Raw genomic sequence first — 18,890 nt, 5'->3', positions numbered from 1 at the left:
CCAACCCTTACGGGTTGAATTTTTAATTTTGTTCACTTAAAACTTTTAATGATATGATTTCATAATAATTATATTACTAAATGTATATGTTCATAAATTTTTAAAATATTTAAACTTATTTAAAGTGATAGTACTAGTAAGGAGAGAATTGTTATTATAATGAAATTATTATTTTATTGAGGGTAAAAATATAATGTCTCCATTATGTTGGGACCTTAAAAAATATTATTTTAACATGGTGATTATTTAATTGATTAACTATAATTCTATAAAAAATATTTGAAAGAGACAATATTATTGATTGAACATATAGTTTTATTGAAAATTTTATGTGTATTTTTAAAAAAAAAATATATTTATGTTTTAATTAAAATTTGATTTTTTAGTTCATATCAATAGGATATGAATTATACCTACTCTAATATTAATTTGATTTTCTCGGATTAGTGGTTTTTCATTATTTTATTTTAGCTAGATGCCCAAAGACCTGACAATTCGGATAATCGGTTCGGTTTCTGATCGGATCAATTTCGGATCGAATCTATTTTCGGATTATGATATATTTGAAGACCATTCGGATCAGATCAGATTTGATTCGGTTCGGGTCTAATTCGGATTAAAATCGGATAAAATTCGGATTAAGATCAGACAAAATTCTGTTCAGATTAAATTCGGTTCGGATATTTTCGGATCATAACTTATTTATTTTTTCAGTTTTTGAGATTTAAAAAATATATTTTTTATTAATTTAGTATTTTTAATGTAATATAATGTACTTTTACAAAAAAATATGATTAAATAAGTGTGTATCATAAATATAAAATTGTTTAAAGTATTAATTTTGCTTATTTCGGGTCATATTCAGTTTGGGTAATATATTATTCGGTTTTAATCGGTTCCAAGTTATAATTGAATCTTGTATTTCAGATCATTTTCGGTTAAATTTTTGGTTCAGGTATTTTTCGGATTGGTTTAAATCAGTTTTCGGATAATTATCGGATTGCATGATTCGGATCTCGGACCGGATCTCGATTTCATGAATTTCGGTTCGGTTTTGGGATCGAGACTCAATTTGCCAGGTACCAAATCAAACTAATTATTTTTAGTTTAATTTTATTATTTTTAAAGTCTGGATCAATAAGATAATTTTGTTTTAGACTGAATAAATAGTATATGTGGTTTTATTTTTGTTGATCGAATTGTATTATAATTTTAGTTTTATGTTAGTCTCAATCAATTGTATAATGTATTTTTTTATCGTGAAAAAATAAAATATATTATTTTGTTTATCCAAGTTCATTAGTATAATTTTTTAGGAGGATTGATAGTATTTTTGTTTTATCTTAATCCGATTCACATGATATATCAACTAAATCTTAATAATTATATTTAGTTTACTTAAATTTAATTTAGTCCGAAATAACAAATTAGAATAATATAGAATTCGATATGAATTAAAATATACATTGGTAGAAGAAGTTGAATTTAAAATTATAATGATATAGAGTTCTAAATAAAATAGAATTGAAATTGGTAAAATAATAGAGGAAGTTGACTTTAATATCAATTAGAATTAGAATTGATCGACCCAATAATTAGAATTAGAATAATTAAGTAAGAGAATAATTAAGTAAGTGTAATTAAGTAATTTCAGTAATTACCGATCGACCGACGATCGACGACCAAACTTTTAATATTTTGTGTATTGTAAGATATGATAGATTTAGATTTTATTTCGGTCATGTTCACCTGAATTACTTGAACACTACGTTGAAATTCCGACTCGAAGGATTCAAAAGAAAAAAAACGGACGGATTTCTACTTATCTATATTTGATATTGTCGGAGAGATACGTCATCTCACATATATAATGTACCGAGATACAAAGAAGAAGAAATAAAGGAATCTCACGTATAGAATGTACCGAGATACAAAGAAGAAGAAATAAAGGAGTTTCCTTCATACAATAAAGTTTTTTATCTAATTGAAAGTCATGTATGATGGCCCCGGAAATTTAGACAATAACGTCTTAAGATCTGAAGAGAGAACACCCAAAAATAAATAAAAGTAAAATCACTTATCTGAAGTATATTCTCAAGCATGCTATTTGTTGAAAGATCCAAAAGTTTTTATTTTCGTAACTAGTCCATCTACCATCCTGTTCAAAGATCACACCTGAATATAAGATATTAAACGTGTTCAGTCGGTTAACTATTATCAGTAAAAATTAAATTCAATTAATACTTGCAATCAATTTAATAAGATAGGTAGTAATATTAACGTAAAATCCAACCAAAGGAATTCCTTTGGTTAGATACATAAATTTTTTGTTTTATTTAAACCGAGCAAAATATACTCAACAGTTTTTATTCTCGTTTGAAATTGGATGTTTATCAATCCATAGACATTATTATCATCGAGTAAGTAATAAGAAAAAATCAAATACTATTTTAAAATTAGATACTCTAGTTTATACTATTTTATTTTTTGTAAATCTAATATTTCTAGATGATGTTTATATATGCATAACTAGATGGATTTTAAAAGTCAAATTTTAAATAAAAGTAACAACTAAAGGTACAAGAGAGGGGTTTCCCCTTTAAGTTAACAAATCACATTACGAAACAACATATTTGCCCAGAAACAGAAAGCAACCCACATTATGCATCACATGTAAATTAATTGGAAATTTTCTACTAAACCCGTTTTCCTTTCAATAAAAAAAAATTACAAAAAGAAAAAGATGGTGATTTTTATATTTTATTATGAAATATTGTTATAACTAAGTGGCGAAGTGAAATTTTCACTTAGAAATCTCCAGGAGACTGTTAAAAGATTTCAGTTTAAGACGATGAATACAGTTGAACTTGCTCTTGTAGCATTAGCTGGAAACGTATATATGGCCTACGTTTCCGTTACTTGGAATTGTCTATGTAACATGCTTTTGTTTATATTTCACTATACAATTTTTGTTTCAATTATTACTAAAAGGACCAATTTAATATTTGGCTGAAATATAATCTGTTTAATTTTTAATACAAAGGTAAGTTGTATTATTTTACAACAATTCAACCATACAAACGTAAGTTGTAATCTTTTATAGCAATTCAACAAAAATGACTCAAATCCGAGCACATGATTTGACATAGAGTCCGTTCGGCTTTGGTATATTTCTTCACACTTTTCCTAAAAAAAAAAAGGTTTCCTCACTCTCTCTGATTAGAAAAACTCCAAAAACAATAGAAAGTAACAGGGACTTTCGGACTTGTAATATCATCCTTCGACAACTATTATAATTAAATAATAAACAACAATCTCAAAACAAAAACATCACTCACTGACCATCACTTCCAGTGTAAAAATCAGCACTGACAAAGTAAATCTGTATTACACTTGACATAATTCTTTTAGTAAAAAAATTATATCACATCTTATAATGCTACAAATCTACAACTAATATTTCACATATTGCCTAACCACCTTCACATTCAAAAAATAATTTCCCACTTTATAAGAGGTTCGTTCAAGCACAATAATATGTCTCCCCATCAAAACTTAACCCATATACTATTCTTTTCACACTTCGGAGGATAGCTTTCTGGTAGTGGATATAAAATACACCATTTCTGTTACATGACCTTCCATCTCGAGGCTAAATGTGGCAATAACGTTGTATTTCAAAAGCTCTCTACAGGAATTGATATACTTTACCACAGCGCTTTTCAGAAGTCGGCGTAAAAAGTAAATACTTTACCCATTAACTGGGCACTGTTGTTCAAATGGGAAGACAGTGTCACCCCAAAAATGTATATCCAAGCCAAAGTATCTATTCACATGAACACAGAAGCACTGTATTATTCAGAGTTCAAGATTTATCCCATGATCAAGCTGCATTAAAAATGTTTTAACAGTGACCTATTGTATCAACAGGTATCAACAGGTACTCACCTACGAAGAAGCTAATCAATTGGGTGTTTGTCAACTTGGCGAGATGTATAGTGTGCAGAAAGCAAAAGCAGAGAAAGGAAAGCACTTGCTACAAAGATGGCATCAAACCACCTATGGTAGAAATCAAACTGAATGTCTCCACCTAATACATCAGTAATGATAATCCTGCAAATAATTTATGTTTTCAGGCATGCCCTACTACTTCGCATTCATATAATTAGAGCATATCAGAAGAACGAAACACCATCTGTTAATAACAATGCAAACCCTGCTCTATAAGTTAAAATGTGCAAAGCAGGTCAAATGAACGCATGAACAAGGGGTTTGAATGCACTGAGGTGTGTAACAGCTCTCTAATGCTATTGGCAAAAAATCAATAATGATAATCTGCCGAACGGCCAAGTTTTAGGACCGCATTTTAGGTCCCTGAGTAGTGATGTAGGACAAGGGCAAGTAAACAAGTAATATCTTCTTAATAAATGAAACAAGTCACTTATTATGTACTATATCTTGAATATTTCCTACTCATATATATATATATATATTAAACTATAAATATATTTCTAACTGATAAATAACATAAATACAAACTAATATTCTAATTCTTCATTTGACATCAAGTAGCCAAACAACTTGCGAAACAAACTGAATCTTTAGTCCCAGTCCGTTACATTCAAATTTTTCTTCATTCACTCTCATATTTTTCTTTCTTATATAAATGTCTCGTGAAGTTGTATAATGAATTTGTAGAACAGGAAAAGGTTATTTCACTCTCATTGTACACAGTATAATTTAATACAATAATGTCCAACATTAAGCATACTTTATATCTGCGTGTGAGTGTCTCTGTAGCGAATCGTTATATATAACATACAAAGACAACAGCGCAACACCAAAAAACATGCCACGGAGTCAGATTTGCATATCTTTCTGTTGCACTATATGTTTATTTATTTATTTTTTGTAATCCTGATTCCTGAAACACTAAGGGGCTGTTTACTTACAGAAAATTTTTCCAGTTTTCTGTTGTCAATTTTCTAAAATTTTCTCATTTTTTCTATTTCTAAGAAAACTATTGAAAAATGAGAAAACATGTTCCAAATTAACTTAAGCAAAAAAGTAGAAAATAAATATAAAACTTCTCAATTTGAAATATATAATTCTTTTATGTAATAAATGGACAATTATAAATAATATTATTGTCAACAATATATTATGAACACTTGTTTTCAAATTATTTAATTATATTTATATAGTTTTCAATATTTGTATTATATATCAACTTTTATGTATTATTATGTTAACAATTTATTTGTGATTACTTTATTAATATAAAACTTTTGAATCTTATGTGAGTTTGTTTTGTCTTTATTTTAAAACAAATGTATTAATATTAATAATATTAATTGTATTACTATTAATAATATTCATGTATTTCCATAAAAAATCAATATAATAATATGTTATGCATATCTTATATAAAAAGGTAGTAAATGTGTGTATATTAGGGTTAGAACGTGGATATTAGATTAGAACGTGAGTGTTTTCTATTTTCTTAGATTAGAAAACAATAAAAAGCTGTTTCCTGAGTTTTCCCATTCCTAGTTATAAATCAGAAAACCGTGTTTTCCATTTTTCTAGTTTTCATTTTAGAAAATAGGCAGGTTGAACACATATTTAGAATTTTCTATTTTCTAAGAAAAGTTTTCTAGAAAACTAATGAAGTAAACAACCCCTAAATTTTGTATTATGCAACAACAGGTCACCTATTTATAAACGCACAACATTGAAATCATAAAGTTCCACATTAAAAAATCATAACCCTGGTGACCGCAGGCATTTGCTAGATGTTAACCGAACAAAAAATACTATATATATATATATATATTAGACAAGTTCTAACCGAATGAAAAATACTATATATATATATATATTAGACAAGTTTTATGGAGACCACTTTATTATCGGAGACCCCGAAGACGACCTATGTTCTGCAATCAAAACACTATGAAATATATCTTATTTTATGAAGTATATTCAACGAATTTCACTAATTCATTAAAATTGTTGAAGATCATTTAAGTTTAATAAGTATAATGTAGAAGTTCTGCAATTTGAACAAATGTTCTGCAAATTAAACATGTTTTGTAGAATAAAATATTTTCTAATGTTCTACATAAAGTACATGCATTATGTTCAACATTTTGAATAAAATAATGATCTTTATAGAACATAAATCAGGAAATAATACGTTTTGCAATGTTTTTATGCAAGATTTTAGTTACAAAACATAACAAAAACGTGGTCTCCAACAAAAACGTGGTCTCCATAGAACTTATATATATATATATATACATATATGACAACGTCACTTGCACTAACAAACAATACTTGTCGGTTTCTTTTTGAGCCGACGATGTAATTTTATAGCATTTCAATTTTTATAAGGTGAGAAAACCATATAATTAGCAGTAGACCAGGCAATTTTGAACACCATAAAAAAATAGTGCCTAGTTTTGGACATTTAGGTCCAAGAAACGAAAAGGTACATGGAATAACACGATAGATTTAATGTCATGTTTGAATTTTTTACTTCGTTACATGACACGTTAGTACACTAAAATTATATATATTTATAATTTTGTAATATTATTTTTATATAAAATGTGCATATTTATATATATGTAAATACATATATAAATATAATATTTTATGTATATTTGTAAAGCTAAGCATAAAAATATAATTTATTATTTAGTAAAATTGCATTGCTATATTTTCTTAGTGTGGACGAAAGTGCATGAATCCATTTCGTGTCATGTATGAATTTGGACTTTTAAGTACTCAACACAAAAGTACGACATGACGACACAATTGCTAGTTGTAGTCAGCAGACGGTACATATTAATCATGTCATACTTCTTTCATCCAAGATAGAATTATCTTCTTTCTACCTTTGTATTGTTCTTAACCCAAAAGTAGAAGCAATACAATATAGAGTAGAAATATGAAGGGCTACTGCTGAGCGACATTTCATGATCCTAGTTGTGGCATACCTGTAATCAGTTGCCAAGCTTTTTCTGATTAAAAGAATTGACGACAGAAAATACATTCCCATAATTTCAGATAGAAAAAGTACAACATTGCTCGAAGATCCACTGCCCACTTGAGAAACAGCAAAGAAGAACTGCACAAAAGCAATGTCGGATCACCATCACGTGTCTAATGTTTTCATCAAACTATCTAAAAATTAACTATAAATATATCAAGCAGCACGCTGACAGCCTCCAGAATCAATCTAAGAACTTGGCAATAGTTCCAGGTAAATGAGAAAACAACAATATTACATGGAAAATGCAACAAAAAGCTGCAAAGGGTCTGTTATAATGTACCTTCATTAGATTAGATAGGAACCCTCGGACAGAAATAACAACCAGCATTCCAATGAACAAGAGAGAAATATACTGGATAACAAAAATAAAAATAGGATTATAGCCAAAGCCACTCAGTACAGCCACATATTAAAAGGAAAAGCAACTGTGAAGTCCATTAAAATCTTTAGTTGTAAATTTATAGTTCCACAAAAAAAATCAACTCCTGATGTGATAGAGGTTTGTTCTGCATACTGACAATTTAACGGCAGGAGAGGTGTTCTTGCACTTCCTTTTACTGTTAGACCATCAACATGAAATTATGAAATCATGCCACAGCTACTACATAAGACTTAAAAACTATAACATGTTGACAGTATGTCACTCTGGACCGACTGAAAATTTGATTTATTAAAATTTTGCCTTTGGGCAGACCTGTATGTTCTGTATTCCGGAAATACACGATTTCTCTTGTTATTGTGTCTCTACATGCGTGGAGGCTGCATCCTGATCCTACTTAAACATAGTTTTTAAAAATCGCTCAATTATGTGATAATAGGGTTTAGTAGCTACATTAGTGTGTTTAACTTGCAGCTTCAAGGTCTAAAACTGCATTAACATACTCCCTCCGTTTCAAAATGTATGACGCTTTGACTTAACTCACGAGCTCTCATGTTTGATGGGTTGAATATAAAAAGAGAACAATTGTTAGTGTGCGGAAGAGACTTGAATCCAAAATGATTGGTTGCCTTTACACTGATAGATCGTTATAGCACCAAAGCATCCGAAATCTTAAGTTATCGATCACGACGTGACAAATATTTCTCAAAATTACCTAAATAATGGTGTATGTATGCAGAAACTACCATTCAAGTTTAACTATGTGTAATTGAGTACAAAGAAGCATAGAAGATTTTATAATCCAGGGGGTCTAACTAGCCTGCGATAATAGGGTGGCATTGATGCCGATATCGAAGAACTGCAAAAATATGCTGATAGTCCTTGTCACAGGATCAATTGAACCCGCCTGTCAAATAAACAAACATTGTAATTGCTTCATCAATATAAGTGCTTTAAGTAGCAAAAACATTGCCGAGACACGTACAATAAATTCAATGAATAACATAGGTGACTTTAAGAAATATGGGGAGAGTCATATATAATAACGCTGAGCTGACAATGTAATAAAGTAAGAGATAAGGACGAGTACCTCTTTGAAAACAACACTTTGCAGCGACTATAAGAAAGAAAAGGAAAAAGAATCAGAAAATTTCACTATATGGCAGTAACCAACCATAAAGGAGTGATTATGTTTACATGTCACCGACAAATTTAGATAAAACAATAATACAAAGTAATCAACAAAATTTCAAAAGACAAGTGACATAACTATATATGTAAAATGTAAAATTCTCGCGCAAATCACATTTTTCAGAAGTACTGATTAAAGCACAGAACTGTATAATAAGTTGTTTCTGCAAATTTGAATGCAAACAAATGTTACTCGAACTTCCAAGAGAGTTTTACTTCTATGTTTTCTTATCAAGCATATACCTCTGCATTGTGCAATAATATGTCTGACTATATTTAAGGTCTGCATAATACATTCATCATGGTGTTACATAGTACATACATTTAGCAGATGAATTAAATCAGGTTCGCATGACCATATATCTACAAATTAGCAGCAGTTATTAATCTTAAAAGTTACTATTTAGCTCTTATAAACATTAAACGTGACCATATTTAAAAATACAACAAAACATGTCTCTATGAAAACTCTATTTTATGTATTGAGCAGGGCTGCTTACTTAAATAGACATCAATAAGCAACATTCGGGAATTTAACATATGGATTTTTTGGGCTTCGGGCTGGACCGGATTTTTAATAAATAGGAGACCTGTTTAAGACACGCGGGCCGGGCTTTTTTTAGGTTCGGGTTTTTTCTGGATAGGATTTCAGGCTTTGGGCTTTTTGAACATCCCTAGTTGTCAGTATTGAGTTGCTCGATTAAAGATGTACTTACTTTTTTTACTGATTCTTCTTACTACATAGCCCTATAGCTGGTCGTAAAGCACCAATATGTTGTTGGTCAACTTTCTTAGAAAAGAAGTGAGTTTCTCATTTTAAAAACTTCTCTAAGTAAAGCTTATCATTATAGTTTCTTCAGTCATCTTAAGAACAAAGTGACTGACCGATTGCAATTCTCAACTTTATTGCAGCAAATAGAATTGTCAACATAAGGAAAAAATTGACAATCAAACTTGACAGAATCATTAAGTTGACCTGAACATGTACACTATTTGGCCATTAACCCAATCTTGTACATACCTTTATCATTTTGTATACACAGTATACTGAGCATGCATAACCAAGCAGATTCTGCAGGTGACCCCTCCAAGTTCGAGAATAAGCAGCTGCTTCCTGTAAGAGACCAACCGTGTTGAAAGAGATATCAATCACCAGGCCCACCACCCACCAGATAGAGTAATGGACAGAAATACACATTGTTCTAGGAAAGGGCACAGTTATTGAGAAACAATTTAAAGAACATAGCATCATTTATCTAATATAGTATTTTGATAATTTTATCATAAGGCTACAAGAACTTAAATTTGGTACAATGGTGATTTCAAGCTTTATAAAATATAAAATATATTTGTTTGTTTTTAATAACAAAGTAGAGTATAAGTTTGTAGCTCGAAATCAAGATAATATTGCCAACGTAAGATATAAAAGAAAAAGAGAGGAGATGCAATGAATTTATTCTTCCGAGAATAACAAAAACTAACACAAAATCATAAAAAGAAGAGAAAAACAATAAGGATTCAATAGGCCTGATAAATTTGACCAACAAACTATGCTACAAAAACACTTTTGTTGAAATCTAAAAACCATTGCATCTAACTTATATTTTTATCAACAGTATGCCTAGAATGGTCCTAACTAGAAAGTGAAAGGTTGCCTTCCCTATTGAGCCCTTCTCTGGGTTGAGCGCTGCTGCACAAAGACACTAGTGGCAAAACCTCTAACATCTGGTCAATATGACCCTATAATTATATTTATGCATATATTATATAGAAATATAAAGGAAGAGGTTAATTCGAATATGGAAAAAAGTAACCTTTGCCTGACGAAGCTCATAGATTTCCAAAAATAGCTGTTTTGAGAGTTCTTCTAGAGCTTGTACCTCTGCATCCATGTTTCTAATATCTTCATATAAGAAAAGGGTAACATTGAGAAAAGATAGCTCAGATACAATATCTGGCAATGATATTATCAAATTATTTCATGCATCCATTTTACAAACTGAAGAACTAGTGGCAAACCATATTAAGCAATTTTGAGAGGTAAACTTAAGTGCGACATCAAATTTCAGGTATAATACATAAAAGAGAACCACAAATACTTCACTTGTATTCATTTTCATGTATGTATGAATCCAAAAGTAATATGTTCCGAGAACATACTTAACCAACATAGCTCTAGTATGACTCTAAATCGACAGGCAGGCTGAAGCCAGTTAAGCGCAGAAAAAAAAACATGTTATTTTATGGATTCCTATTCTTAAAGTCACGTGCACCCGTTCACATGTAAAAAAATTATCTATTTCCAGAATGCCAGGAAATGAAATGGCAATATACAGACCATGGTGGTTTTCTGTGCAACAGTTAACAATGCTCGAAGAACCATGTTCAGATATGCATGTTAAGACCACAGTGGTTTTCTCTGTAAAGTTTGTTTATGCAGTCTGCCCGATAATAGAAGTTCAAATTATAACTCAAAATGTTCTATTCTATCTCTAATATTACGAATCACTACTTGGTTTTCCATGACACTGACACAGGAAAAGTTTAAGAACAATGGATGTATAAACTAAAAACGATAAAACTAAAGACAATAACAACGATAAACTTGAGTAGACCATCCCCAGAAAATCCACTGCCCCGAGGGAATTTCAACTGCAGAAAGGAGAATTATGATGAATCGCAGCACCTAAAAGAGGACCCGCTCAAAATTGAGATAAAAATTACTATTCATTAACCGAGTCTTATTATATAGGGTCACATGACTTATATAGGGAATAGAATCCCTAAAATATAACCTAATGTACTCAGGCCCATCAACAATTGGGCTTATTACATGCATGATGAGTCGGTGAATACATACCCTGTTCCTTTTGATCATCCTGCACGGATCGCACAACTGTTCCCACAATCCGCTTGAATATTGAACTACCCTTTAGCTTCTGAAACATGTTAATACCATTACGTACTTCATTAGTGTCTAATTCTGAATCACGGAGATACTGTATCATTTATTATGGTAATTTCAATATCATAACAGATTCTGTCACAAAAATAAACAAGTTACACTTCACAAATATACTCTTTTTGCAAATTACAAATTATAATATCTATTATTAAATTTTTAGCATGCATGTTTTATAAAAAAAAATTATAAGGTTGTGAAAAATGTATTCTTTTTTCCTGAAACAAAATATATTGTGTTGTGCAGAGGAAGAGAACATTTTATAATTTAACAAAAGCATTAATTTTCTTCCAAAAAATATTTTCACATAAATATAGGGTTTGGCAAAAGTGTACTCACTCGGTCTTTAAAGAATGACCCTTTTACTATTTGCACGTACTTCAAGGCACGTAGAAGTTTAATATGTGTATATCTATCTATACTATACTATATTATAATAGAGCAAACATTAAAAGTTTGGTAGTCGATCGGTCGGTACTTGTTGAATTTACTTTAATACCCTTAATTATTTTATCGTTATACTTAAATACCATTACCTAATTAGTATATCAATCAATTACCTTTTTCAAGTAAAACATGTTACCTTAATTACCTTTACTTAATTTAAAGTATATTCTAATTCAAATTACTCCATATTAAAATTGTTAAGGTCGAAAAAAATATCTACAAACAAATAAGAATACAATTAGAACACTAAATATAGACAAATAAATGGCATGGTATAGTAAAGGGGGATGACTAATTCGTTTGAGGTGAACTAGAAGGGCGAATGCACGTATTTCAATTTTCGTGGCTCTCACCTCACAAAATTATACTCCTGAACCGGTCTTCAAGCAAAACTATAATTAAAAGATAATTCGATGGTAGATATAATGAAATGGCCACGGGATAAAAGAATATAATATAAATTATTCATCCAAAATTAAACAAAATTTTAATATTGGTCCGAGCTAAAATATAAAATTAAAAATTAAAAAAAAAAGTTGATATATAATTAGTTGGATTTGCTGCATCGGGTTAAAACAATATAAAAAATACTATTGCCGCGGTTAAAAAAATTATAGTATGGACCCAGACTAAAACAAAAATTAAATTGAAAGATAATTTGTTGGTCGATATAATGACACGGGTTAAAACAAAATAATATATACTACTCATACGGGATAAAAAAAAATATCCAACGCGGGCTAAGATAAAACTAAAAACAAACTAAATGTAATTACTTGGATTTGGTTGTTATAACAGGCTTATATGATTACGGGATTTTTTTTCCATGTCTGCAATATCCAGACTATTTTATTAAATCAGAACTAGAAATAATTCGTTATTTTGTCAAATAGCATCGTACTAAAACAAAACAATATAAATTATTCATCACGGCTAAAAAAGGTTTATACAATTAATTTAAGATAAAATACAATTAAAATAAAAAAATAATTAGTACAACTAAAACAAGATAAAATGTACTTTTATCTGGGTTAAAATAAAATAATAAGATATGAACAAATTTCATATATTAAAATTTTTAATTAAAAGTAATTTTAAATAAAATTATATAATATTTAAAACAATCCGTGCATCGCACGGGTTTTAAACTAGTATATATATATATATATTGGGACATTCTTAGTGATACCATTGTTGGATTAGGTCTTCTCTGTGGCACCAGTTCATATTTTTGACTTACCCATGGTACACCTAAGCTTTTGACATTCTTAGTTTTATACTCTTACTGATATCAAAATTAAGAAACTAGTAACTGCCATTAAATATTTAAAAATAAAAAATTGGGAGAAATTCCCATATATTATATTCATCTCTTGAAGTAACAAACAATTTGGTAAATTCATCTTATCTTCCCTGTCTTCTATCTAATCGTCTTTTTTTACTATATTTTCCCAAATTCATATAATCTGCCGTCAGGGTATTCTCCATGGTACCACCAGTAGCATTTGAAAAAGCAAATGCTATTGGAAAATGGTACAACTAGGAGTCTAGGATTAGTCAAAACATCACAGGTACCACTGAGCATTTCACTTTTTTTAAAGTTTTGTTTTGTACAAAAGTATAAAGTCCATACAGGGTCTCGCTTTCCACCAAGCTACTTGTTAGTTAAAGTGTTGATGATCAATTGATCTATCAAATTCTACTTTTTAATTATATAATAAGTATGATAATAATATACTAAGCTAGGTTTTAAACACAGACCTAAAAGGATTACACAAAATCAAAAAATTGCAGTTGAGTTGATTTGCTAATGACAACCTAGCATTGTTCACAGAAGCGTAGGTTATTTGTTAGTATTAGCATAGATTTATCTTTGTTATGATTGCTTCTGATTAAATTTCTAGCCTGTGTATATTGACAAACATATATTGTCTTTTCAGAACCAGAGAAAAGTTTAATAATTCTGCTTGGCCCCCACTTATTAGCTACTTAATAAATACATAAATTTTTAACTTATAAGTTACTTGTAACTTGTAAGATAACCCAAACGAGCTAATTAGTAACCTAAAATGCTAATACAACCGCAACTAATTATGTCAACTTTCAAGCACCAGACAAATGTCAAGAAATTGCAAGTTGCACACCATATTATGCATTTGTGATTTCCAACACCGTTTCATGACTACATAATTTTTTGTTAGTAATCAATTTTAGTGAAAGATTTACTTTTTAAGAATTGAACATTAAAAGAGGAAAAATAGAGAATAAAATGTGAAAATGTACAACTTATTATTACAGCTAAAGTTCTTCTACGAGAAGCAAAATGAAAATATGCTAAAACAAATGTACCTCTTCTGAGCCTTGAATTCGCTCCATCTCTATTTGAGAAAGAATTATTTTCTTTTTTTTGGCGATACACGTCTCTATAGATTGCATGAGCTGCCTTTCCAAAGCCTTGATTTCGGTTTCTTCAATTTCCCTTGCATTTGAAAAATAAGAATCTAAACATATTATGGTGAAATGATAAGAGGATAGTACATAATTTGTGTAAAGCACAAGGCAAACTGTTACTCCCTCCGTCCCAACCATTTGTTTACATTTGGGTTGGGCACGGAGATTAAGAAAAATGATAAATTAGTGGTGGAAAGTTTAAAAAGTGAGTAAAATGATGGGAACGATTAATATTTTATGTATAAAGTGGGTATAGTGGAGGTAAGCAGTGGATTAGTTTACTTTTTATATTATAAAAACTTTACTACTTTTGGAAAAATTTGAAATGTAAAGAATTGGAAGGGACATCGCAAAGAGGAAAGTTTAAAGAATTGGTTAGGACAGAGGGAGTAAATAACACGGTGCTAATCATGATAAACGATCATAGAGGAGAATTTTCATATTAACACCATCCATTTGTGGTTCAACTAGAGAACATGGAACTGGCCAATAATAATAAACAAATACGGGGCGACCCTTCTACCTATAGGCATCGCAGTTTAGATGTACATATATATATATATGCATAGACAAATAGAAAATGGGCAGTGCAGTGTGCACACAAAGGTGCCTAACTGTCGATCTCATCCTGTCTCATAATAGATGGTATTTTGCGGATCAGTTTCCTATCCGATAGGTACATCCTAACTTGATGTAGAAACTTTACCTGATGAAAAGAGACAGATAACTGTATGGCAAATTGACAGCTCCGAAGCCAGATAAGACAGCCATGACAGTCACCCCAATCACCCCTATTCTACTGACAAGCTGAGGTATGGTAAAAAATCCTGGAGATAAAAAGAATGAGATAAATATAACATACTGGGAACCTTTCTTAGTGAGAGTGGTTCATTGCAAGGAAATGCCAGAACAAAAAATTTGACAAACAAGGAATGACAAGTGAAAGAAACAAAGGAACATCCTTGAAAAGCGCATGATTTTGATGCTGTACCCTGAATGGAACCAAGAAAGGCACAACAAAAACGGCAGATCATAGTGCTCAGAAGACTATCACGTATGCAATATTGGTACTCATTTTGAAAGTCAATTTAAATTATTATTTTCATAAGGACAATAACTTTAAAACAGCAATAGGTTCTGAGGTTCGAATTTCTTATTCGTTTTCAATGTAACAGATATTTCAAGTAGATATTAAAGCTACTATTGTCTCCCCTTTAATATGCCATAGTCAACTTCATGCAATACATCATCCAAGTGAAGGTGCGACGATATTTGTTTCTAGAACTTTCCAGCCAAAAAAGATTGCATTAGATGAACCGAGTGAGAATAGTAGCTAAAAAGCGCATACTTTGCATATATTACGCAGATCAAAAACCACTGAGGTCCGGGACTGTCGGGAACAATGTACGTTTTGATTCTTAAATTGTTTCTTCCCCTTTTTAGACCCAAGGGAGCACTAACTGGGAGCACTGACTGGGAACAATGTATGTTTTGATTCTTAAATTGTTTCTTCCCCTTATTACACCCAAGGGAGCACTGACTGCAAGCTTGCAAATTCAACATCTAAAAAAGGATAAGTACAAATGTACAGGTATTTCCTAAAAGGCTGATTGTGGCTTAAGATTTGGGATTTTTATTGTTATAAGCCGGGATAAACTAAAAGTCTAAACCTTGCAACTACCAGGTATGCGTCAATTTTATGTCTCTATCAAATGAATGTATAAAATAAAAAGGTAAGAAAATTATTTGTAGTAAATTGTAGAAAAAAAGAATAAAAGAGGAAACTTCAGAGATAAAGCAAATCGAATGCATGCCATATCTTAATTAATGGAGTCAATATACGGTCCTAAAATCTGCATAAGACAAAGGAGTGTGTGTGCGCGTGTGTGGTGGGTAGGATAATCCTAATTAATGGGGAAAGAATTAACCTTTATCAGGTGAAGGCATAGGAAAATGAATGCCCATCCGCCAAAAGGCATAGAGAAAGGCAAACAGAAATAAGATACCGCCTAGTGCGGCTCGTTCTCTCCTTACACCTGTAATTCAGTGGAAAAAAAATAATGAACATGGCATATATGTGGATGCACCTGTGTAAGTCGAAGATAATAAGGTACATGAAATGCTTGCCTCGTAGAAAACCAAAACGGAAACATGAGCAGGTCCACCATGAACTTAATGTATTACTTTCACTACTATTTTAATGTGTAATAAAATAACATCAAAAAATACAACATTAGTTAACAGGACTTACCATTTTTGCAAAGCATCAAATAGCAATGATAATAAGGCAACATAAAGACCAGCAACATAATTAGACAAAACAGATCCACCTTCCAGTTTATCCATCTTGCCCTGCAACCAATGTCAAAAAAAAATTGATTACATAATAATGATCGCACTGAAGTTTTTAAAAGTTCCTAATGAATAAGTGAGATCTCAGTTTATTCAATTTGGCTAAGAAATTTGTGGCAATAACGCAACAATAACCACAAGGATAACTTCAATTTAGTGCTTCATTATTGAGTATCAAATTAAGATAATTTCTAGAAATTTCCATCTCACTGAGACTAGACAAGTGCGGAACCATTCCCACGTGCAATGTTTCTATCTCATACAATTTATAGACAATGCTACTGAAAGCATATAGAAATATTAAAAGAACTAGTAAAGATCTTGATGTCAACCCCTATACAACAAAACCTTTGGTGCATACAAGAATCCATTGTAATCAACTGTTTTTTTCCCGACAAGTATACTACACACTGTTATGAAGTGATGAATAGACTACTACTAATGCAAAAATGATAGCTCTGGTGTTCAATTATAATCAAATATTGTGTCCATAAAATATACAAATATGCAATTGGTTCTAGTTTCAATATTTGCAAAAGAAAACATTTCGATTGTGATAGTAATTTGAAAGGATCGAAAAACTCCAGTTAGCAAATGATACTTCTCATACTATATCGAAACGGACTTTCTCATCAACTAACAAACAGTCAAAGACACATTCCCACCAACTTATAAGTTACTAAAATATTATAATTTGGTTAAAGATTTACCTGAATGAAGCCAAAACCTATATCTACTTATCTAACTTTAAGGCAGATAATAAAAAATAGGTGTCCTTATTCTTGCTCAAAACAATTCAACTCCGCAAATTAGTATTCCTGATCCTAATAAGCATGTTCAGAGACAACAGGTCAAGACTAAAATGTATGAGTAACCTCTAAAATTAAAAAAACAGCACAAAAAAGATGACCTAGTAAGTGCTAGACTGAGCAATTTTCCAACCTTTTCAAGTCAATTAAAAGAAAAAAATGACCTAGTTAGCATATTCTTATATTGTCGATTAGGAACCGATTATTCACCTAACTTCCATGACTGCTAGTTTTAAACAACATAAGAAACAATCTGCATATATGAATGCATTTTGCGAGTGTGCGCGGATAAATATAGATAGATTATAGAGAGAGGGGAGAGAGAGAAGTGAGAGAGATAGAGAGGGGAGAGAGGAGAAAAAGAGAGAGGGGGGAGGGGGGAGGGAGAGAGAGAGAGAGAGAGAGAGAGAGAGAGAGAGAGAGAGAGAGAGAGCGGGAGAGAGCGGGAGAGAGAGAGAGAGAGAGAGAGAGAGAGAGAGAGAGAGAGACTTACTCTTTGGAGAGAATAGGAATGATTTCGAAAAGAACGAGCTGAAAGAGATTACAAGAGAAAGCGAAGACGACGCTGAAGATGATCTGAACAAGGACTTGTTTCTCTTCGTACTCTTTATATAATCTCTGATTAAGAAACCAAATCCCAGCCCAACCAAGTAGTAAAAGTGAACCAACCACCACTACTCCTTCGTAGATCGCCCATCCCCACCCCATCCAGATCTCTCTCTCCCCCTCCAAGGCTCCAACTCTCTCTGTTTCTCTCTGATTTCACACTGTAAATCTCTCTGATTTCACGCACTGCTTGACCGTTAATACTTCGCACTTAAATACATTTTCCCCTAATTTTTACTGCAATCGTTGAAATTTGGATTTTGCATTTTTTGTACACGATTTTCGATTTCTCAGTTGCGAGAGAAATATTCTTTTTTAAAACAATTAGCATAAAAAATATTTTTTAGGGATTCTCGCACAAATTATTATGAATATTCAAGCGTACTTGTATAATGAATTTTTTGATTTTTTAATTTAAATAGGATAAAAAGTGTACATTATAAAAAATAATAAAAATTATAGCACTCTTTGCCATTGTAAAATTTGTCAAATAAATTTAACTAATTACATTTTATTAAAACTAGCTTAGCTAGCTTAAAATCATGCGATGCACGAATGTACAAATTTTTAAGAAAGAAGAAGATAAAAAAATGGAGTATATTAATTTTTTAAACAAAAATATTTTGAATTGAA

At 31.0% G+C, this 18,890-nt stretch overlaps 1 protein-coding gene across 1 annotated transcript; it reads right to left on the bottom strand.

Annotated features, from left to right (window-relative positions):
- Positions 1-3,316: 3,316 nt before the first annotated feature.
- Positions 3,317-18,434, bottom strand: LOC141690138 (GPCR-type G protein 1). Its single transcript, XM_074494795.1, has 14 exons — positions 18,145-18,434; positions 16,742-16,842; positions 16,419-16,526; positions 15,197-15,317; positions 14,389-14,518; positions 11,491-11,569; positions 10,445-10,533; positions 9,652-9,744; positions 8,530-8,556; positions 8,260-8,346; positions 7,341-7,412; positions 7,005-7,135; positions 3,949-4,113; positions 3,317-3,826 (listed from the first exon to the last, which is right to left on the bottom strand). The coding sequence occupies exons 1-13, from the start codon at positions 18,357-18,359 to the stop codon at positions 3,960-3,962; spliced, it is 1,407 nt and encodes a 468-aa protein (XP_074350896.1). The 5' UTR covers positions 18,360-18,434; the 3' UTR covers positions 3,317-3,826; positions 3,949-3,959.
- Positions 18,435-18,890: the final 456 nt, after the last annotated feature.

The sequence above is a fragment of the Apium graveolens genome, chromosome 10 (genome assembly GCF_009905375.1).
Source record: "Apium graveolens cultivar Ventura chromosome 10, ASM990537v1, whole genome shotgun sequence".
NCBI classification, from domain to species: domain Eukaryota; kingdom Viridiplantae; phylum Streptophyta; class Magnoliopsida; order Apiales; family Apiaceae; genus Apium; species Apium graveolens.
The sequence above is the reverse complement of the archived record's forward strand: the minus strand, read 5'-3'. Positions and strand labels throughout refer to the sequence as shown.